Source organism: Coturnix japonica, chromosome 3 (genome assembly GCF_001577835.2).
Source record: "Coturnix japonica isolate 7356 chromosome 3, Coturnix japonica 2.1, whole genome shotgun sequence".
NCBI classification, from domain to species: Eukaryota; Metazoa; Chordata; class Aves; order Galliformes; family Phasianidae; genus Coturnix; species Coturnix japonica.
The window spans coordinates 26,417,002-26,440,137 of record NC_029518.1 but is presented as its reverse complement, the minus strand read 5'-3'; the positions used below and the strand labels follow the sequence as shown (position 1 = coordinate 26,440,137).

The following is a 23,136-nucleotide window of genomic DNA, read 5'->3' as shown; positions in this document are numbered from 1 at the left end:
TTTACTGTGTGTCTATGATTTGAATTATGTTTTTAGTCTCTGATCTTGATTAGCAAAAAGATGCATTAGAATGGAATGTGTAGAGCCCTGCTTAATAAATGTCAAGCTGAAAGAGCAGGCATGATAGATGACTATTCAGTGTTAACCATGAATAAAAGTAACTCCAAATTTCTCAATAATATAAGGAAAATAAAATTTCTGTCACTTCATGGATGATGGAGATAGCAAAATTTTAAATTGTGGTGGCTTTATACCAGGACATCAGTGAGAACTTTTGGAATAATAAACAAAAGTTTCAGAGGAGCTCTATGGGACAGCCTAAGAAGGTTGATTTTCAAGGTTTGGAGGTAGTATAGAACTTTCTTTTCCTCAGAGTTTCATCTCCATTGAAGTTCCAAGATTTGCAAATAAAGAACCTTCATACATATCATGCAGTGACAGAGAAAGGAACGGATTTCAGCTGTGTGCTGAACATCTTGTGGTGACAAATATAGAAGAAACAGACCACAAGAAACCAAGAATTTAGTGAGGGGAATGATAAGGGAAAGAAATGTGTGTTGTGTAGCTTTTTGGGTATTTTTGTTTGATTCTGTTTTGCTTTTTGAATATCATAGAGTCTATAATGAAAGTATTGACAGCTGGCTCAGCAAGAGCCTGCAGTGTGCCCTGGAACCCAGGACAACAAACTGCATTTTTGGATGCATTAAACACACAGCCAGCCAGTCAAAAGACAATTTTCCTATGTATTTAATGTTGGTGTGCTCTCACCTTGAATATTATGAAGTTCTGGGCTCCACAATCTAAAAAGGATATTAAAGTACTTGACAACCACTAAAAAATAGTATCTAGGAAAACAGAAAGAGGAAGATTTTACTAGGCACGTACACTTAACAGTTGAAGATAGAGGCTGTAGTATGTGCTACTCTTGCTCCCACAATGTTGCATAAATTTCTTTGATGTTTTCCTTGAAAATTTGTAAGCTTTTCTACAAAAATAACACAGCTTTTTACCTCATCAGTGACATTAGTGATTCTAATAATAATGGTATTTGTTTTCTATTTCTCATTTTAAAAATTCTATTAAATATGTTTTTTATGCTCAGATGGAAGCTGTGCTAAGGCAAGGACTTACAATGTTGACTTGGTCATCAGTAACACTGGACAGTTTCTTTCAAGAAGCTGATGAAGTTCTGTGTATGTTTAAACAGTTTTTGAAAAAGGTATGCTTTGATCACTATACCATGATTGAAATGCTGTTTTAGAGAAATTATTCCAGATAGACTCCTCTTCATATTGCATGTAGTTTTGTTTCTTTTTAAAAGTATGTTTTGTGTTTCTTTGTAAAATAACGAACTCTGTGATTCTCTCCCACAGTTACTCTCATACGTTTGATCTTTGCTTCTGTTCTTTCAGTACAATGTATTTCCACCTATTGTGGAATTGTATGACTGTTACTCTGATTTTAAAACATTACTTCTTTTTTGAGCATGTGTTCATGAGTGAAATTGCAGAGAAGATACCTCTATGCAAAAACTGACCAGTGAAAAAACTTCTAGTATTGACACTATTCACATTAGGCATGCTGTTAGACTGTCTAGTGCACTAGTTCACAAGATAATGGAAGGAAGCATACTTTCCCCTTACATTTCTCTGTATGATGAATCTTTGTTGTTTTCCTTAGTGACTGACAAACAATTTCTGATTTCTTCTAATGTACTTGAGGACCTGTATTAACGCTTTTTCTACTTGTTATTCAGATTGTATTTCTGGCCATGAACATGGTATCTCTTAGTAGTAAACAGTGTTTTTTGTTAAAGGGGATTGTTAGTTTGGGAATCTTGTGTTCCTCTGGAAGTCTAGTACAGGCAATGTAGTGGAACAAGAGTTTTCTTCTATTCTAGCAAAATAAAACAAAAAGTTACTCCGTAGTAGTGGAGGATAAGGTTCTCAAGACATAGGAGGTAGTCCTTTCCGGTGTTGCTCATTCATCTGCTCTCCAAGACTGATGAGCTCAAAAAGCTAGCAATAGAAACTCATTCAGAAATTAAGTCACTGCTGTTGTGGAACAGAAATATTCTCAAGATAAATTTCAAAATATCATGCTTATGACCAGAAATCTGTAAAGAAACAGACGAAAGCAGTGGATTACTCTATTCACTTTCTCCAACATTCAGCATTCATATACCTCAGATTTCCAACATGGAACCTGCCCACCAATCCTAGACAGATACTTATGAATTACAAGATGTTTTTAAAAAGCTGTCTGAAATAAAACAGTGCACAGTAAAAATCTTTTAAAAGTTATTTTATCATACTGTACAAGATGTAAATATATTCACTCTTACCAATCTAGTTATTATTTCCAGTATTATAACCATTCTTTCATTGATCATATTTCAGTTTGTCTGTAGTAGAATGAGTTAAGACTGAATATTTTTGTTGGCTACTTGTCTTCCTGAATCCTCCCTACAATAATAGATGATAATTCACAGTTTAAAACAAAACAAAACAACAACAACAACAAACAGACTATATTTAGCCATATCTTTTAATATCTTTAAAATATCTTTTAAACTGCCATAACGTGGGAAGCATTGTTTTGCTTCCTCTTTTTAATGTGCTTCTTTTGTCTTAAGAATTTAAATTATGTGCTTTTACCTCAGTTGGTTTTTGTTTTTGTTTGTTTTTTTTCCTTTCATGATTCCCCTTTTATTTTATTCTCTCTGCAATATATTGTATTGCATTGTTGTCTGTTAGAACTCCCTAGAGAAGCAGATTATGTTTGACACATAGATGTATGGTACTAATATGATCTTCTCCTTCTAGGTAAATGATATATGTGAAGCACGGATTGACTTAATATTAAAAGAAATATCGAATACTCTTTTAATTGTCTTACCAGTAGACGATCCTGTCAAAGTAGAGGATATGTTGGCTTCTAATGAGGTATGTACTGCTTAACATATATGAACAAGAATTCTTGATTCTGTTAGAAGTGAAGCCTTAGTAAATTAATATAAATTCAGAAAAAAAGTCATTTTTCCAGCAGAAATATGAAACATTATTTTTTTCTTAAATATTTTAAGAGTATAAATTAATACTTGGGTATTGGAGGTACCTACACTGTACTATTGCATATAACATGTAATTGCATATATAATTTTATTTATTTAACTACTTTGCAAAGTTGTTTGGTTGTTTGGTTGTTTGGTTTTTTTTTATATGAAGATACTTGGGACTACATATGGACCTTTTTAACTTTTTTTTTTTTTTTCCTAAACTGTTGCTTTTTTTTTTTTTTTTTTTTGGTTTGTATTGGAGAAGGTTAAAAAATACTTTCCAAAAAATCTGCTTGAGAATTTGAAAGTTTCCTTCACTTCAAGTGAGACTTTTTAACTGAAGGCAGCTAAATAATACCATAAAGATTAGTTGAAAAAGTTTATTTGAATTTCACCAGATTCAGATTTTGACCTTCTTTCAATATTCAGTGATTTCTTCTGGCCTTTAAAGATGTCATTTCATTTTTCAGTTTTGAGAAAAATAAAAAACATTAAACGTAATATTTTTGAAAATTTTACTTTTAGTTTCTCAGTTTTCTTCTCAAAATGTTGCTCTTTCATTGAAATGAATTCTTTCCTTTATGTAGTTTCTGTGTGAAGGTTGCAATATTCAGGAAATTATTTGGTTCTCCGTGAAAGGGAACAATGAAAATGTAGTTAGTGGTACTAAGATAATTCCTTGATGTTTTTGCTTAACAGATTTATACCAAACAGTGTGCTGAATTATTGAACCACAAAAGTATGAATATTGAAGATGCTGTTCAGGACCTAACCTCTGTATTTGAAAGTAATTATGGAATTAAATATCCTAGGAAAACCTCAAAAAAACAGTCTTTGCCAGGTAGGTAATTATGGCTGTTTAAAGAATTTTTTGTTTCTGTAGATTTGACTAGCAGATATAAAAAAAAAAAAAAAAAAGAATTGTTTATGCTAATTTTCTTGAGTTTTCTTCTTCTGCCATGTTTTCATCTATGAAACTGTGCTTTCACCCTTCTGCATTCATTAATGATTCCTAAGTTAAATCACTAGTGCTTGAAATACACATGTAATTCATTCTTGGTGGAGTTTCTAGAATTAAACTCTATCCTGTTTAGATTACCAAGATAATGCTGTAGTATTCTGCTATTCTTGCAACTTTATGGTTCTTTTTCTCCTACTCATTATTTTTTTTCTACATTTTTTTTAAACTTTTTTCCAACTTCTTATTTTCTTTAAGTAAAATGTAGTGTTCTCTTTTAAGCTACATCACATACTTTGTACTGTCTCTCTCTTAGCATTTTTTCTGTCACAGCAGTATTTTATCATAAATTTCACTGCATTCTATACAAAAACAAGTTCTACTGGCTGTCCAGTTTAATTATTGCATTCAACTGACCATCAGCTGTTTGTACAAGGCTCAATCATTAGTGTATCTGGTCCCCACTGCTCTGAGAAGTATTGTGAAGATTTTTAGAGGTCCTGTAGCATTGCTTTTGTAGGTTGTTTTTTTTTGTTTGTTTCTTTGTTTTTCAATAGCAATATGTAATTTAAAGTTTAATTAGGAAGGGAACTCCCTTTTTTTACCCGGGACTTTTTCCTTCTGGGCTCAGATTCCTCCAGGTATAGAGGTTAGGGTCAGGGTTAGCACCCCAGAGAGTTAAATATCACACAACAAAAACCAAAAAATCTGATGAAAAGAGACTGTATTTTGGTAAATAGTTTATATTGATTTTTGGCCTCTTCCAGCTGATATATTCAAGTCCTTCTATCTGTCTTTCCACACACATTTATACTGTATGATGTTTATTAGCCTGAAGCTTATAACCTAGACTCTTAACCAGGTTCCCATAAAACGATGTGAAATACATCTGGTTAGCTGATTTAGTTACTACTAAAATTAATAGCAATGTTGTTTTGATTGTGAAGAGGTGCATTGGGAGGGGGGTAAGGGGGTGGGGGAGGATGGGCAGGGGATGGGCAGGGGGGGGACAGACTGTGCTTCAAAGCAGAACATATTTCAGTTTAAAAAAATGCACTTCTGTTTATTTTACAGGAAAAGGAAAACGTATAATGTTTGAAGATCTTGAAGGTGAAGATGAAAATACTGAAGCTCTTCATGATGATGATAAGAAGGGCAAAGATAAAGAAGATGAGTTTGAAGAGGTATTTTGTGATAAGAGATTTAAGCCTGATCAAATTAGTAGAATTGAGAACTGATCCTACATGGACTTCCTGCTGGCTACAGCTCTTCATGCATTGCTCCAGCATGGGTCTGCGTGACAGGGTGCATCCTTCAGGAGTGGAGTGCTCCATCACTGGTCCCCCCAGCACCAATTTAAAAACAGGCGCCATTTCTGCAGCACATGCAGCTTTGCATGGTGCCCATGAGCTGCAAAGTGACAGCTTGCTCCACCATGGGCCTCCCCTGGACTTCAGGGAACTTCTGCTCTGTGCCTGGAGCACCTCCTGCCCTCTTTCTGCACTGACCTTGGTGTCTGAAGGGCTGTTTCTCTCACATTCCTCACTTCTCTCTTCTAGCTTATGCCGCAGGTTTTTCTCTTTCTTAAACCTGCTCTCCTTGAAGCACAATTGGTGTCACTCAGTGCCTCAACTGTGTCCAGCAGTGGGTTCCTTTTTGTAGGAGCTGGCCCTGATCTGACATGGTGGGCTCTGCTCAAAGACCCTTCCTGTAGCCCACCCCCCTACCCCCCATTACTGAAACCTTGCTTTGTAAGGCCAATAGAACATATTCCTTTTTGTTGTTGTTGTTCTACTTAATCCAGTACAGTGAGGTTTTACCATTTTTCTCTCTTATTTGAGAAAGATAATATGAATAAATAAGACAAACTGAGGTTTCTCAGATGTTATACTGTATGTAGCTTGCTCTGAAAGTAATACTTCCTGTTTTAGATCCATTGAAAATACAACTAATACAATGAATGTAATAACACTATTTCATAGAGCAATTTATCAGCTACAAAACATTGTTTTTCAACATAGTCACCACTATTAGCTAGGTGTTTTCACCAGCGTTGAAGAAAAGCCTGCATGCTCTGCTCATAAATATCTGCACCAGTGGTAATGACCCACTGCTGCTGTTGCCACTGCTGAAATGCACTATCCTGTGCTACACTGTGGTCACATCCACTATTAGCTCTCCATAAACAATCAGCAAATGACAATGAATGTCAATGGGTGCCTATTTTTCCACACGGACATGCTTTTTTTTCATATGCACTTGCAAGTCAGATGCCAGTATGTCAGAATGCTCCTCTCCTGTGATTTGTCACATGGCAACAAATTGGTGGAATGGTTCAACCTCTATTGCCATTGTTGCTGTCATACTAGCAACATCAGCCCCTAACTTTGTGGCCTAACATCATAAAATAGGAGGCAGTTCTGTTAGAGCTGCCCCTGTGTATATACTTTTTTTCATGCAGATTTTACTTACTTATTTCACTCACAAGGTCGTTTCCCACCTAACATCTCCCCTTGTGTTTCTCATGTAGTCCTGCAGCATAAATTTCCTTAGACTAGAACTACTACATTTGACCAATATATTTTGAAGTAATCTTCTGCTTTCTTTCTGAATATAATGCTAAATAATGCATGTTTTTCTTATTACAGAAATGTAAAGAAATGGTTGCCTATTTCAGTCACCAGCTGCTAGATAGTCTCCAGAAAGCTACTCGACTATCTTTGGATACTCTTAAAAAACGAATATATATTCCAAAGTGAGTTACAGAAAGATTTCTTCTGTAGCAGTACCCAAACAAGATTATTATTTTTATGTCGAATTGTACATACGTATTCACACTGAGTGCCTGTGTCATTAGTCAAACAGCTTCTGACCTTTTGCAGATCAAGAAGAACCAGGATACCTGTCACTCTGCAACAGTGATGCTTTAGGCCAGCACTTTTATGCTTTATGTCTTGAGGTTGTTAGTTATATTCTGTGCTTTTTCTTTTCCTGCTTTTATTTCCCCTTGTCCTGAACCCTTTTGATTTTTTTCTTCTGTATTTTACTTGGAATTGCTTGCAAAATGTTATACGAGTTATTTTCCAATGTGAATAACTAGAACTTAAATGACCTTTTTATGTCATACATGGCAGTGAGACCATCTGTTCATATTACTTCAGATTATTTGTGCAGGCATGTCTGTTCACTCTGGATTGTTTCCTATAGGTTTAAGACCATCAGTGCACTCAATGAATGCTTTGTGACCATGCAGTTGTACTCTTTTTATGTTTTGTTTTGGTTTTTTTTTGGTTGTTGTTTTTTTTGTTTTTTTCTATTTGTTCATTTGTTCTGTAGTATTATTTCCATATAAGTTCTCTGTGGTGACTGAAACATATACTTTATAGACAGAATTTTTTCCCTATGATGTATTATCTATTGAAGAGCTCACCTATTTAGACTTCTGTTAAGATGGGTTATTTTAAGTAGGTAAAGTTGATGGTATTTTATCAGTAATACATATTGAAGTTTGTATTACTTCTTTTAATAAGGTTGTCTTTCACATGAAATTTATTGAAATTCCGATCTTACTGAAGTCAGAGGGAATTTTATTGGATACAATACATTTGCAATGATTAAAAATGGTTTCATATTTTTATTTGGCTACAATATCATATTGTTGAATGCAACATTTTTTGTGTCATTCAGTCATGTGGTAGCGCTCAGAAACTATTCTTTGCACTTTGTCTTTAATTTTAGTTTTGAGGGGCTTCAGGTTTTTTGGTATTTTGTACTGATTTATCATCTTTGGAACTGCCTGGTTGTATATTTATCTAAACTTCCATGCAGCAACTCTTACTGTTGTAGTCTGTTGCATGAAATGGTCAGTGAAACCTTTTTATGCCCTACTCAAAACACTGGCAAATCATCTTCATTCTTAAACTGGGAGATCGGAATCCAGAATCAGAAAATATTCTGGATAAAAAGTTCAGAAAACAATGTCAATATCTAAAATAACCTTTGTCTGAATGATGGACTTGTGGCTATTTTCTTTATCCTTTAAGCATAAAACTTGTCAAATAGATAATACCCTAATAATGTAGGTTGCTACTGAAATGGTAGCTCAGCTGACATTTCTAAGATAATTTGAATGTGTTTCGTAGCAAAGTATGTGTGACATATTTCAATTTTTTTTTTGGCAAAACTACATTTAGGAGACCAACGTTTTCTGCTCAGTCAAGCAAACATGAAGAGAATGTTCCTTTTCTCAAAGCAGAAGTGCACCTTGTTATACCTAATGCGGTAAGATATGTGTTACATAGCTAAGGTAAAATACACTGTCTTATAATGTCTCTGCATTTGCACAAGCACAGGATGTGGGTACATGTCTACTGAACCAGCACCAATTTAGAAACGGAACTTCATTTTAACAAATCGAATTTTGCAAGTTCCTTGTTCTAATGCATACAACTGCTCAGTCTGTTAAATTGATTTGTAAAACATTACAGTCTCTTTTTTAGCAGTTTATACAAAAGTTCTGAGTACTCCTGTGGGATAATTTCATTGTTTCAGAATATTGCCTTAGGCTTGAAAGCTATAAGGTAATGTTTTAAGGACTACGTTTGAGGACTGAGAGTATCCCATGATTGATGTTTGTTCTGAAGTTTAAAAAAAAAATGTTGGTTTACTGTTCTTTCCTGTATCACTCTCAGGTAGATTCTTCCTCCTATTCAGCATTCTGGAGGACCTTTTCTCAAGCTTATCCTTCATATAAATATTTTCAGAGATGAGTAGGACAAATCTACAATTAACATTATTCTGACAGTGCAGCTGAGAATTCCTGGCTGTCGCGTAATACGAAATAAAATAGGCTACTGTCTGATCTTTGGCCTCAAAGCCAGCTGACCTGAAATAGCTTCTGTTTATGGTTACAATTGCTTTTACTCCTGAATCTAGGAGTTTGTATTTAAACTGTGTTGCAGGAACAGCAGCTGTCTATAATTTATTCTCCAGACTGTGCCTGATTATTTGTGTTTGGTATTTTTTCAGAGAGTGCTATTTTACATACCCTCAAACTATGCAAGGGAGCATACAAGTATTTATATAGTGTGGAGGATGGCACACTAGAGCCTGTGTTTTCAGTCTGTTCTGTTTGTTTGTTGCTCTGGATCAAGGATTCTTGTTTTACTCTAGTCACTGATTAAGTTCTCTATCTGTTTGGCTTTGAGTATTCTGGATACAAAATATAATGTGAATACGTAAGTTGAGATTAGAGCTAATGCATGGAGTTTCATTCATTGTCTAATTACTCTGCTTTCTATAAAGCTTTTGAAACAATACTGCTTTGGGGAGAAAAAAATGTAGATCAGTACTTATTCAAGTAGAACCTTTATCACTGTGATGTAGGTGATTGTTGTCTTTCTATATATGCAAGTGCCTAGAAGGAGAGGTTACATACTTTAAAATATTCTTTAAGACAGGCATCTGTATGCACAGTTATGACTAACCCTCTTATAATTCTCTCTCACAGAATTTAGGATCTGGTTGTTAAGAGGAAGAGAGAGGAAGATGTTGATCTGATGTTTATAATGCCTTATAATTCTAGGTTGCAGGGGAAAAAAAAACCACAACAAACAACCTTGTAACATATGTCCCAGATTATAAGAATCTTTTAGGAATTGTAAAAATGAATTAAAAAGAAAACAGCGACAACAGCAAAATAAGCTACTAATGCTTGGATTTCAGTTTGCCTTCAGTGTAACTGTACAAATAGGTGTCAGTTCAGTACAGTGCAGTATGTTTCCTTTAGAATCAATTCTGAGGCAGACATACTCTAACAGTTACATTTTCTAGATCCTCTTCTGGGATGTGTTCTGCAGTTCACTGTAGATGAAGTGAAGCTGAGATCATAGAGAATGACAGTTGCATTTTTTCCAACAGTATTTCAACTGTTTTGAATAGGTAATGGTTCCCACTTTAGACGATATGCAGCAAGCCATCAATCGTATGATTCAACTGATTCTGGATGTAAGTCGTGGAGTTGCACAGTGGGGACAGAAGCATTTGCTAAAATCTAGTTTAAAAGCATCGTCTGCAAAAGGAGCAGGAAAATTAGCCAAAAAGGAGGAAAGTAAGTTGATTTATTTTTATTTTTTAATGATTTCAACTTTGAATTCTAATAACAATGCCATATTCTTATTATGAATCCTTTGGAAAATTGGTCTAGGAGAGTTTTTATTTCTGATAGTCCTGTACTGGATCTTTAAAATCGATTAAAACACAGAAGTGGCAGAACATAATCCTCATGAGATAGACCTTTTCTCTGCTTTGTCAAAATACAACATTAGCAAGTAACCATTTTCATAACCATCAAGTCACTCATTAGCAATCGTCAGGGAGGAAGGGATAGATTATTGTTTGGTCAAGGAGATCTATGGAGTGTATTGGTGTGAATGAGTCAATCTGAGACATCATTTCTGGTGACCAGGTCCCCGTGATGGTCTTCATGCTAAAAAAATGCTCTCTTTAAACAGCGTGAGTGTCAGGAAGAGTGAGTTTTCCTTATAAGTTTTGTTAAATCTGCTTTGTAATGCTCAGGCACCTGTCATGACAGTAAGGGTTACTTAGATCTCACAACTGTCCATGTCTACAATGACTCAGATTGTATCAAAAGTTCATCAAATATTGAGGGACACCATAGATTGCATTTTACTTTCCTTCTGCATGAGTTTACTTTTAGATCTTAAAGGAGTCAGAGCTTCTGTTTCAGCATGAACAGTGTAACTGGAGCAGCAGCTATCAGCATTTAAGCCTTTCAGTTAACACTGAAAAGACAGAGATATCAACAGTTAGAATCTTGCAGACTCAAAACACAGACTTTATTTTGGCACTCATAAAAGTCTTCTGGCAAAGTCTTCTGTTTCTGCTTGTTTTGTTGGTTGATTTTTTTTCTCCAGGAACTAACAAAAAGCTATCTAGAATATTCTAAAAATTTACAGTATTTTAAGGGGTTTATACAATTTAAAACATACACATTTAAAAGGAAAAAACACCTGATATTTACCAGGCCTTCTCATGTTCTAGTTGCAGTTAAACTAGACAAAGTAAAATTATAATAGTGAATGAAGAAGACTCTTTTCTTTCTGTTTGGAATCACTAAATGCAGGCTGTATCTGGCCTAACTCTGTAGAGCCTGGCCTGAACTAGCACCTGGTACCTAAATATTAAGTAGTTAGGTATATAAGGAAGGTTGATCAGCCTTATTGAAGAGCATAGTTGCTGTTTAAAGGAAAACTATCACTAACTGGACTTTTAGCAACTGTTAAATTTACATTTTATTTTGCAGAAAAAGCTGAAGATGGGATGAAAAGAAAACCAAGAAATTTTTATTCAGGTGTTGCTGAAAGTGAAGATGTTTCTAAATCAGTTGTGCTCCTCTCTTCTTCTATGAATTCTATAAGAGAAATAGCTAGTGAAGCTCTGCAGGAATTTCAGAAATATGAAGTACTTTGGACAGAAGATAGAGATGCCAAAATTCAGGTGAGTTTAATGCTAATCTCCTGCAGGACTGTTCATCCATCATCTTTTCATAATTTAAAAGTAGAAAATATTAAGAAAAAACAGCATGAAGGAAAAGAGTGTAGAAAAGTAACAGCTCAAATTTTAATTTTCTTTATCAATTGTGGTAGGAGTGATAGTATATTTCCTAAGCAGAAGGGACCGCACACTACCTACTTTTGATTTGAGGGCAGGGTTTTTCTGTTTCAATGCCCTTATAGATGCTGATAAAGTGGACTTCTAATTTTTTCATTTGTTAACTTTTTCTTTATACATCTCTGGATTTAGAGCAGTAAGAAAATTCTATAGTATGGTATGGTGTATATGACAAATCGTAGAGCTTGTTACAGCTTCAGTGCTAATTACTTGTATGTTTTTCTGAATGGAAAATATTTAAGCTCTTATTTTGATTTAAATGTTTATTTTTATTCATCACTCTTCCTTTATTTTTACTGGATGAATTCTTCAGTCTCTATTCAGCAGATATTCTCTATTCCCTTCCTTGTTGTTTGAGTTATAGAGGGTGACTTCTCTAAGTTGAATCCTCAGAAGTGGAAGAAAAATGTAGCACTTACTATGGAAAGAAAAAGATTTGTTTCCAGTAATTTTCTAGTTTTTGGGAATTCCACTTCAGAATGTTCACATCACTCTACAACAGCATTTCAATTTAAATCCAGTAGAGGAAAGTTGTCTGCCATTTAATCTCATTTTAATTTAGTTTTCTATTTAATAGAAACATATTGTATATTGTACTCTCTGTGCATAGATCAGTGAGTATTACATCAGCTTGTTTACTGAAGGAGTACTGGTCTCTTTGTGGGCACACTGCGACTTGTACTAAGAAATATGCATTATATGCAGAAGCATGAATTGTACTGTTAGTCTAATTGAATTTTATGTCTAGCCAAATAAATATTGTAATTTTGACCTAGATAATGCTAAAGAAAAGAATGTTGTTAGAAAAGAAGCCTTAATAATGGGGTATTTAATGTTTGTGCACACTCGCCCCTCCTTTCTTTATCTTGTGTGGGTACTTTCAGACAAAAGTAGTATGAAAGATCTTTCCGCATTTATTGCTTACCTATGAAATTTAGACATATTGAATGCTGCTTTTGAGTAACATCTTCAAAATGCAGCTTTTTGGATTAAAAACTTTTGTGCTCTTAAGTTCTTCTGCTGATGGAGCTGCTTACAAAATTTGTTTTCTCGTGGTTGTTTTACATTATACTGGTGGTGTAACTTTTATGGATGTGCAAACGTGTTATTTTTAATCTCTGTTAAGGTCACCTGATTTCACAAAACCAATAGGAAACCAATATGACTTGGATGTCTGTTTCTCTGTTAAATTTGATTGGAATTTGTCAATGAGATTGATAATTGTTGACTGGGAATTGAATATATTTTCATGCCTACTCATGTGCATATTAGTATTTAGCAAGTGAATGGAAGGCTAAATTCACGTATAAAATTGATATAAATTTTCAGTAATTCCTGAATAAGCGCTGCCACCTGCCTTACCAAAAAGGTGAAAAATGACATTTGTTGACTCAACTTTTTTTTATTTTTTTAACATCACTTAGGAATTTTTGGCTACTTCTCCATCTCTGACTGAAATTAGAGAAGAAATACTTCACTATGCTATGTTTGAGCAAGAGATGAAAGATTTGAAACCCACTCTTCTTCTTGGTCCAATCGAGTTGCACACAGGTATGACATTTTCTTTTCTTTGTACTAAGGTAATAAAAAGATAAAATGTCATGTTACTTGGTTTATTCTTTGAAATAAAATATTTACAGATATCAATACAGATTACAAAGGAGATTTATTTTCATATTGCTGCAAGATGCCTTGCAGTTTTACTTGTGAAGTATTCCAATTCCCAGTACTGAAATCCCAATATACCACTTAGACAACAGAAAAAAAGCAATTTAAATATCACTCATCTTCATATGCTTGGTTAATATATATTAATTAAATATAATCACTGAGAATTTAAATTTATAATCAGAGATTTATTTTTTTTTCATTCACCTTCTTTGCACGTTGTATATGTTAGCTTGCCAGTGTGTTTTATGGATATACCATACAAAAAGAGAGGTGTATTTCAGTATACTATAAATTGTTTAAATGCAGCAATTGGATTGCTCTTCTGCTGGCACTCTTCCTAATTGCTCTGTAGAACTATCCGTGACGTGTGAATTTTTTGTTTGTTTGCTTTTGTTTCTAAATCAGGACCATTGAAAACAGCTTTATCAGCCGAAGCCAAAGCCTGGAAGTTACTCCTTTGTCAATATTTAAATGAGGAATATAAAAAGAAAATGTTAGACATGATATCATTCATAACCAAATATTTAAAGATATTGGCTCGACCTCTGAATGACCTAGATGATGTCAGGCTTGCGATGGAAGCTTTATCTATCATACGTGATAAAAAAATAGAAATGGATATGACCCTGGGACCTATTGAAGTAAGATGGCTTTTAATTTTTTGTTTTTATCGATACAGTATTATATAGTAGGAGTCATAAAAGAAACTTTTATTCAAAGTTTTTTTTCAAAGAAATATTTTTTTTTACTGTTTTGACCTCATTCATATTCATTCTCTATCTTTATTTTAATAGAAAAAAATCAACATTTTATGCTTAAATTATATGATGAGATTTTATCTGATATATATGTAGCACATGGGAACTATGTTTCTGCAAATGAATTAAAAATGGATCATTATTAAGGTGTTGTTTTTTTTTAAATTTTCATGTAGGAAGCCTATGCCATTTTAAACACATTTGAAATTCAGATTACAAAAGAGGAATCAGAAGGAGTTGATTCACTCAGATATTCTTTTAAGAAATTGCAAAGTAAAGCCGTAAGTGTATAAAACTGTTTCTGTGTTTTTCAGAGTTCAAAAGGTTGTGTGGGACCAGTTGTAACTCCATCCTGTTTTCTCATTTCTTGTCTCAGTTGCACACTAGTATCTATACCTTGGATTACCATGTACATTTTCTGTTATTAGTATTTTTTTTTTATGAAGCAGTTCTTTACTATTTACATATTATTTCCACCCATATGTAGTGGTTCAAAAACTGCAAGAAAATAAGGAATTCATTACTTTTCCTCATTTGTTTCACTGCTTTCATTTCCTGTTTTTGCTTCATTCTGCACTTAGGTTACAAGAGTTTCATAGGTGCATACTCTGTCATAGCCCTTACCCTTAAGTAATGATTTCACACTTACCTTTATTGTTTAGGTCAGACTTACGTCAGTAAAAGCTCCGTGTGTATTGGATGTTGTCCTGAAGTGTAGATGTTTAGATGGAAATATTTATATGCAACATAAAAATATTTTATTGCAATAAAAAAATCTTGTCACAAAGATTAAAAATTCTAGAAAGGACTCAAGAGGTCAAATAGTATTTTTTCATTTCCATTTCACACAGTTCTTGATTATTTCTCTCAAGCTTTTGAACAAATAATAAAAAAATATTTTGTATTGGAAAGGACCTTAAGGATCCTTTATTTGGAACTCCCTTCTTGTTGGCAGGGACTCCTTCCACTAGACTAGGTTGCTAAAAGCTCCATCCAACTTCACTTTTAACATTTCCAGGAGTGGGGCATTCATAACTTCTCTAGACAATGTATTTCAGTGCCTCACCACCCTCTAAGAATTTCTTCAGAATATAAAACTATCCTCTTGTCCTATCATTACACTCTGATAAAGGGTCCCTCTCCATCTTTCTTGTAGGCTTCCTTTAGATATTGGGAGTTGTTAAAGAGAATACTGAACCATCACTGATGAGGAGAAATGTAATGTTTTGGGTTTAGAGAGCCTTTTGGAAGGAAGGAAATACCCTTTTGTTCCCTTCTCACCCTTCTTCGTAATGAAATATGTTCATGTATAAGTGAAGGGAGAAATTATTTTTTCCCACTTTTTAGCTAAAAAAAATGGATCACGTAGCACTGTAAAAGAAAACTGTTTAGCTTCAAATCATTTTTTTTTTTTTAAATAACTTTCATTATTAACCTTCTGTCTGTCAGAACAAAATTCAAAATGAGCTGACTCGAGTGCAGCCCAAATTTAAAAGCGAATTACTGGAAGCAGTCGCAGTTTTTCGGGAGGATGTGTCAAACTTTGAAACATCATATGAGACGGTAACTAATTCAAACTTTTTGTTAATGTACAAGTTTGTACACTAGTTTGTACTTAGTTTTTCATTATTTTTTATTTGCATCAGTTAGATGTCAGAGTATTATTCTGTTGAGCTACTGGATACTTGATGTCATGGTTTCTAAGAAGGCATTGCTATATGTCAACATTTTTAGTTGGAGTAACAGCAGCACAAACAGCTTCACAGGTGAAAACAATCCTGGTGACAACTCTTTCCATGAGATACATACTTAGAAATGAGTTTAGAAATTGCAACACATTATGACGTCTTTTATTATACCACAATATTTAAAAGATGTTCTTGGGCCACTCACTGATTTTGTTTGATTTTAACAAAAACAAGACTCAATTAAGCCAGTGAGTGAATATTACCTTTTATTAGATTTACGGTTGTAAGTATTACATCACCAACAGACATACAGACATAAGTTGACTGGAACCTGACTGTCAAAAGATTATGTAGCTTGGACTTCAATCACTTTATGAATTAACATTCAGTTTCTGTTTATTGTTTGTTTAAAAGGAAGGCCCTATGGTTCCAAATATTCCACCTCAGGAAGCTAGTAATAGGCTACAGATCTTTCAGGTAAGCAAATAAACAGGTAATTTTTGAAAGAATTAAAATTAGATCCAGTGTTGCTTTTCAAAGTAAGTTTAGGAAGATACATTTTAAAATATTGCAGTCTTTACTAATATTCTATGTAGAATTCTCCTAACTATAATTTTGTCAGGTACTATGTTTCTTAATGTGGAGGAATTGATTGGTAATGTGCAGACTTGCTTCACTCTCCATGTTTCATGAAAATATCTACTTGAAACAATATTTAAAAATAATTAAAAAAAAAAGACAAGTAACACGGTTTAAAAATGGCTGAAAAGAAGGCAAGTTAAATATCAGTCACATGAGACGGTATTTTCTTCCTCCTGTAATCATCAAATCTTCCAGTAGAGATTTACCATTCAGCTTGATTTTTGTTCGCTATGAGCCTTAGTTCATGGATCTCCAGTTGGCTTAATTCAATTTTTAATACTTTTCTTTGCAAATAGTAGTAAATTTATTTATTTATTTATTGGTAGGACTTCTCTCAGTCACTTATGAGTTGTATATGATTCTCAATATTCTTGAAAAGCACTGACAAAGTAGAAAAACGTGCTTAAATCCTGATGTGTCTCTAATGTATAGAGACAATGGAGAGACTTCAAATTAATTTGCTTTTCAGATACATTTTTTTTTAGGTACATTTATTTTGCTAAAAGAATGCTTTATACTACTTACTACTAACTTCATTCTTCTTTCTGTTTTACCATCTCAATCCAATACTTTGGACAGCAGTTACACTTTTCCTGAACATAATTGTGTTGGCGCTCTCCAATGTTTTTATCCATTCTGTACAATTTAGCAACCATTTATCCATTCTGTACAATTTAGCAACTAATACATATATCTTATTTCCTGTCTGAAGGGTGTGGAATTAATTTCACATCCCATTATTGTAAAATATTTCTTCAAATTATTGCTTCTCATATACATAGGTCACTCCTATTAGCCTGCATTCCATGCTCATACAAATTTAGACCAAGGGGGATTGCCCCAGGCTCTCTTGTCACTACTGAAGAGTGCCACCCTGCTGCCTTGTGGTCAAATCCACTGTTTGGTCTCCATAAACAATCAGCAAGCAGCAGTGAATATCAATTGGTGCCATTTTTTCTGTATGGAGGAATTCAGCCACAAGACTTTTCTTCATAAGCACTTCCATGTGAGATGCCATTGTGTCAGAATGCCCCCCTGCTGCCATTTGTCACATGGAAATAGGTGGAATGGTTCAACCTCTACTGCCATACCACCATCTGCCTCTGAATTGGTGGCCCACCACGATAAAATAGGAGGCATTACTTTCAGAGTCACTCATATATTTTCACCAACTGAGTTCAATAAACGGATTTGAGTATTGCTATACACGAGAACTGTTTAAAAATTTTATATGAAAATTTTTTTTTAAACGTTTAAATAATACTTTTTAGATGACAAGTTTAGAATGTTAATGATTTCTTATTAGATAATTTAAAGTATTTTTTTTTATTTTGTCTGGATGAATCCTAATTTATTCAGTGTAATTTTGATGAGATTTGGAGAAAGTTTATCACATACTCTGCTGGGGAACAATTGTTTGGACTGCCTGTCACAGACTATGGATTTTTGCATAAACTCAGGTAACTGTTGAAATACAACTGTCTGAGGTATGTAATAGGTATACTGGAAAGGCAGAGGGTACATCAAGGAGAGAAATGTTAAAATGTGGAATGTTTCCACGATTTTAAATTGAGAAAATATCAACAAAAAGTTTATAATTCTAAGGAATTTGCTAAAAAAAAAAAAGTAATTTTATTTATATATTGTGGTGACAGAACCACACCAGATTATCTTAATACAGGAATGCCATGTCCTAATAATATAGCCATGTATACACATAAGTAAGTATAATATTATATTATAGTGATAAGATAAAATAGTAACTAAGAAGAAACAGGCAAGGAAAAGTCAGTGTGTAATCATACGTGACTTTATATCATTAGAGGTTTATGAAGTGTAAGTTTTTTGAGCAGCTGTACTAACGAAAATCATACTGAAGTTTCTGCAGCAGCCATTTTAGTGATTGATTATGATTCATATAAATGAGGATCTGACCCTTTCTGGCTGCTTTTGCATTAACATTTTAGTTCAGATTCAGAGTGTGCTTCTGTAGTAAATTGAGTAATTGTCACCCTTTGCCATGGCACACTCTGATTTGCACAGCAGAGCCAGCTCAAAGTGGGCAGAATCACACCTATAGCTGAAACAACCCAGGAGGATCCAAATTCCATCTCCAGAGTCTGCACAGAGAAACATAAAGGTTAAACCGCATGTCTAAGTGCATTGTCCATATGTCTCTTGAATACAAGTAGGCTTTAGTACATTGCTCCTTTCCTGGGGACCTCATTCCTGTTCTTGACCACCCACTCAGTAAAGAACCTTTTCCTTATGTTCATCCTGAACTTTCCCTGACTCAGGTTTATGCTGTTCCCTTATGTCCTATCACCAGTCACTAGAGAAAAGAGGTTAATGCCTTGTTCTGTGCACCTTATCTTGAGAAAGGTGCAGACAGCAATGAGGTCATCCCTCTGTTTTTTCTAAGCTAAGCAATGCAAGCATTTTCAGCCACTCCTCATAGGCCATGCCCTCTTGTACTTTATTCATCATTGTTGGCCTAGTTTGGAGACATTCTATTAGTTCTTATGTTCTTATATTTATATCCCAGAACTGCACATGTTACTTGAGGTAAGGCTGCTGATGCTGACTACAGGGGATGCTTGCTTCTTTGGATGAACAGAATTTGTTTTGAACTAGACCAAAGCAAAATGTCCCCCATATAAGTTTGGTATGGATAATAGGTATTCAGTATAATTTTTTGTGCATGTGTGTTTTATTAACAAAATGTTCTTTTCTGGATTAAAAAACATAATCTAATTGATCTATTCCAAGTTTTGGTAGTAATAGTAGAGGTACTATATGTAGAGATACTATATATTTAAGTACTGATAAATATTCAAATAGCTGTTTTCATTTCTTGATATGATTATTTTTCTTCCAGAAAGGAGTTAGCCTTCCTTCAGAAACTGTATGGATTGTATGATGCTGTAATAAGCAGCATAAATGGTTATTACGAGATACTTTGGACAGATGTAGATATTGAAAAAATTAATGCTGAGCTTCTGGAATTTCAGAACAGGTGTGATCGCTGTATGAACTGTAACTTATGTTAAATATATTAACATTCAGGTGACTTCAGTAGAGTTCTTTGCTATATTTACAATATAAAACTTACACAAATAACATTTATCTTAAGGTGATCAGGCTTGCCAAGGAGAGCAGGATAATACTGTACTTTTATTTGGCCAGCCTATTACCTGTAGTTTTGACAACAGATGTTGTGGTTTAACCGATCAGGCAGCTAAGCATCACAACCATTCATTCGCACCCCTGCAGTGGAATTAGGGAAAACTGGAACTGGAAAAAACAAGGTAAAACCAAAGGGTGGAAATAAAGATGGTTTATCAGGACAGAAAATGAAGGAACAGTAGTTACAATAATAGTAAAAGAATATTCAAAACAAATGATTCACAACAGTCACTCACCACCCACTGACCAATGCCTGGTTTGTTCCCAAGCAGTAGCTCTCCAGCACTAGCCAATTCCCCAGAGTTTTATAGTTCTGCATGATGTCATATGGAACAGAATATCTCTTTTGCCAGTTTGGGTAAGCCGTCCTGTTGTTTCTTCTCCCAGCTTCTTGTGAAGCTCTAACTTCCTTGTTGTTAGAGTAGCATGAGAAGCTGAAAAGTCTCTGATTTAGCATAAGCACTTCTCAGGAACAGCCAAAACACTGGTGTGCTGTCAACGTCATTTTCATACTAAATCCAAAGCACAGAATTATACAAGCTGCTAGGAAGAAAGCTAACTATTTTATTAAAACTGTATCAGAAGTATTTTATTTTATTAGATTGCTTCAGAAATATATATTTATTTATTTATTTATTTATTTATTTATTTTAAGGAGTACGTTTATTATTACTGGAAGAAATGTTCCTATAATACTGGAAGGATGTTAGGGGAAAGTTCTTTACTAGAAGAGTGGTTAGGTCCTGGAACAGGCTGCCCAGTGAGGTTGTGGATGCCGCGTCCTTGGAGGTGTTCAAGACCAGGTTGGACGGGGCCCTGGGCAACCTGATCTAGTAAAGGCGTATGTTTGGTGGCCCTGCTAGGCAGGGGGGTTGGAACTACATGATCCTTGAGGTCCCTTCCAACCTGGGTAATTCTGTGATTCTGTGATTCTGTGAAATAACAGTAGGACAAGAATCGCTTTGCAACAGAATAACTTCATTAAGTTCAGTCCATCACTAACCTGATACATAATGCAGTACTGCATTATGACAAGCTCCACCCTTTTGGGTAGGCTCTGTAAAAACAGGGCCAGTGTGATAATTATTCCTTTAACACTCTTTCCTTGCCCTGCCCCCATTAGAAGTATTTAGTTTTTCTTTTCTTAGCTAGTATTTTCAGGACCTCTAACCGATATGAGAAGAGAATGTGATCATATATTTCTAATTTTTCTGTCTGTCTCCAATGTGATATGATACTGTGTGTCATGTAAATCTTGCAGAAATCAATAATACATATATGAAGTTAACTAATCAGATTTTTTATTAATAAACATTTGTAAGGAAAACCAGCTAATGGACATATGTCTTAATGCAAACTGCAGTATTTCTGTTTATTTGGTAAAAAATGTTAAATATTATTGTTATTAACACAAGTTAAATTTGACACAATTTTACACAGAAAATGTTGATTTTGATAGCAGCAACTTTTCATCTCCTATTTGATTTTAGATGATTTTAAGATTTCCTGAATCTATAAAAGGCCATTTTCTACTGCATCAATTTAACTTAATTACAGGTGCCGTAGACTACCTAAAGGACTTCAGACCTGGCAAGCATTTTTAGATCTCAAGAAAAAAATTGATGATTTTAGTGAGTCTTGTCCTTTGTTGGAAATGATGACTGACAAAGCAATGAAGACAAGGCACTGGGACCGTATAGCTGATGTAACAGGACATAAATTTGACGTAGAATCTGATACATTTTGCCTTCGAAACATCATGGAAGCCCCAATTCTTCAAAATAAAGATGATATTGAGGTAGGTAAATACATTTTTTTGTCCTTCATTTGATGATATTAAGAAAGAACATTAAAAATTAAAAGTTAGGTGAACATAAAAATATTTTTTGCATTGTCTGTCAAGCAGACCACACTGGTTTAAATTAATAAAAACCATGTTTAGAAATCTTATCTCTATAAAGAAAAACAGAAATGGTGACTGGAATCTTTGGACACATGTTTGTAGATAATCTCTTCTTCCCAGTCCTGATTTCTTAGCCCTTGCTTAATAGAATATTAACTTCAAACAATGATATTCACCTAAATTTTTATTGTCTGATTGCTTTAAAGATTTGTAAAAGAATCAGAGGTTTTACAGAGAAAAACTCCATGATTCTTCATTTAACTCACACAGCCTGAAAAAGAACTCTGAATGGAGTTTGTGAGTGTTATGGGTTAAATACAAATGCAAATGATATTGTATTCATACTTAATTTGATTTTTTTTCTCAATGGAAGCATTACAGGTTGATCTGCTTAATTTTAAATCAAACTCTGGTTTGAATGGGTTATTGGATTTAATGATCTCCAGAGATTCTTTCCATCTTAAATGCTGTTGATTATATAAATTGAAATGTGACGGGATTAGGAGTTGGTAACAAGTATATCTATGTCATTACCCAAAACCATATAGAAACAATGATTCAGAAATCTTGTGATGCAGAAATAACAAGATACAAAGTCACAGAAATGGGATACTGATGCATTTCCAATGGAGTATTTTTCATATACTTCATTTCAGAGAGATTTCAGTAAAAATAGTATAATATTATGTTACAACATTTCATACACTGATTTTAAATAAACCATTATTGGAAGATTAACATTAGAAACAGTTTCATTTATGGAGAACAAAGATTCTAAAAAATTTCTTTTCTTTTTTTTTTTTTTTTTTTTTTTTTTTTTTTTTTTTTCCCAGGATATATGCATTTCTGCTACAAAGGAAAAGGATATAGAAGCCAAACTAGCTCAAATATCTGAAAGTTGGGGAAACCAATTTCTGAGCTTTTCACCATTCAAAGCGAGAGGAGAGCTACTGCTAAAGGGAACTGAAGCAACAGAAATCATGACTTTAATGGAGGACAGTTTAATGATTCTTGGTTCTTTACTGAGCAATAGGTACTTTTAAAATGATTTTGCCTGGTGTTATCAGTAACTGTACTATTATTAGAATAAATCAATAGTAAATTTGAATTGAATGTTATTTGTTAATTAAAGAAAAAAAAGAATAAAAGCTAAAATTTCTGATTTAAAAACTGTTACTGGCAGACATTCATGTATTAGTAGCAACTTAATATCTCAATATATTTGAGTGTAATAAAGTGGTTAGGTACTCTTCAGGAGATTCTTCTTGCTCTCTAAGTAAAAAAAAATATGAAAAATGTTTTCTAGCCATCATATTTTAGCTTCTTATTTTGTAATAGCTGTCTTTAGAATTAAATTCCTCTGTTTTTATCCTTTATTTCAGATACAATGCAGCATTTAAAAAAGATATTCAGAGTTGGGTTGCTAAATTAAGTGGCTCTACAGACATAATTGAAGAATGGTTGGTTGTACAGAACCTCTGGGTTTATCTAGAAGCAGTTTTCGTAGGAGGAGATATTGCAAAACAGTTACCACAGGTAAACTTATAGTGTTTGCCTATTACATATTAATAGCTATCTGT

General features: G+C 34.0%; 1 protein-coding gene across 1 annotated transcript in view; it reads left to right on the top strand.

Moving 5' to 3' along the window:
* DNAH8 (dynein axonemal heavy chain 8) overlaps positions 1–23,136 on the top strand; it is a 111,835-nt gene that overhangs the window by 19,324 nt on the left and 69,375 nt on the right. Inside the window, exons 20-37 of the mRNA XM_015857671.2 lie at positions 1,103–1,219; positions 2,826–2,945; positions 3,758–3,899; positions 5,091–5,200; positions 6,665–6,771; positions 8,210–8,297; positions 9,957–10,125; positions 11,341–11,534; positions 13,133–13,259; positions 13,785–14,020; positions 14,314–14,418; positions 15,587–15,700; positions 16,240–16,302; positions 17,827–17,927; positions 19,346–19,483; positions 21,211–21,451; positions 22,390–22,589; positions 22,939–23,092. Of these exons, the coding sequence (XP_015713157.1) occupies positions 1,103–1,219; positions 2,826–2,945; positions 3,758–3,899; positions 5,091–5,200; positions 6,665–6,771; positions 8,210–8,297; positions 9,957–10,125; positions 11,341–11,534; positions 13,133–13,259; positions 13,785–14,020; positions 14,314–14,418; positions 15,587–15,700; positions 16,240–16,302; positions 17,827–17,927; positions 19,346–19,483; positions 21,211–21,451; positions 22,390–22,589; positions 22,939–23,092 (2,526 nt within the window). The remainder of the gene's footprint in view (positions 1–1,102; positions 1,220–2,825; positions 2,946–3,757; positions 3,900–5,090; positions 5,201–6,664; positions 6,772–8,209; positions 8,298–9,956; positions 10,126–11,340; positions 11,535–13,132; positions 13,260–13,784; positions 14,021–14,313; positions 14,419–15,586; positions 15,701–16,239; positions 16,303–17,826; positions 17,928–19,345; positions 19,484–21,210; positions 21,452–22,389; positions 22,590–22,938; positions 23,093–23,136) is intronic.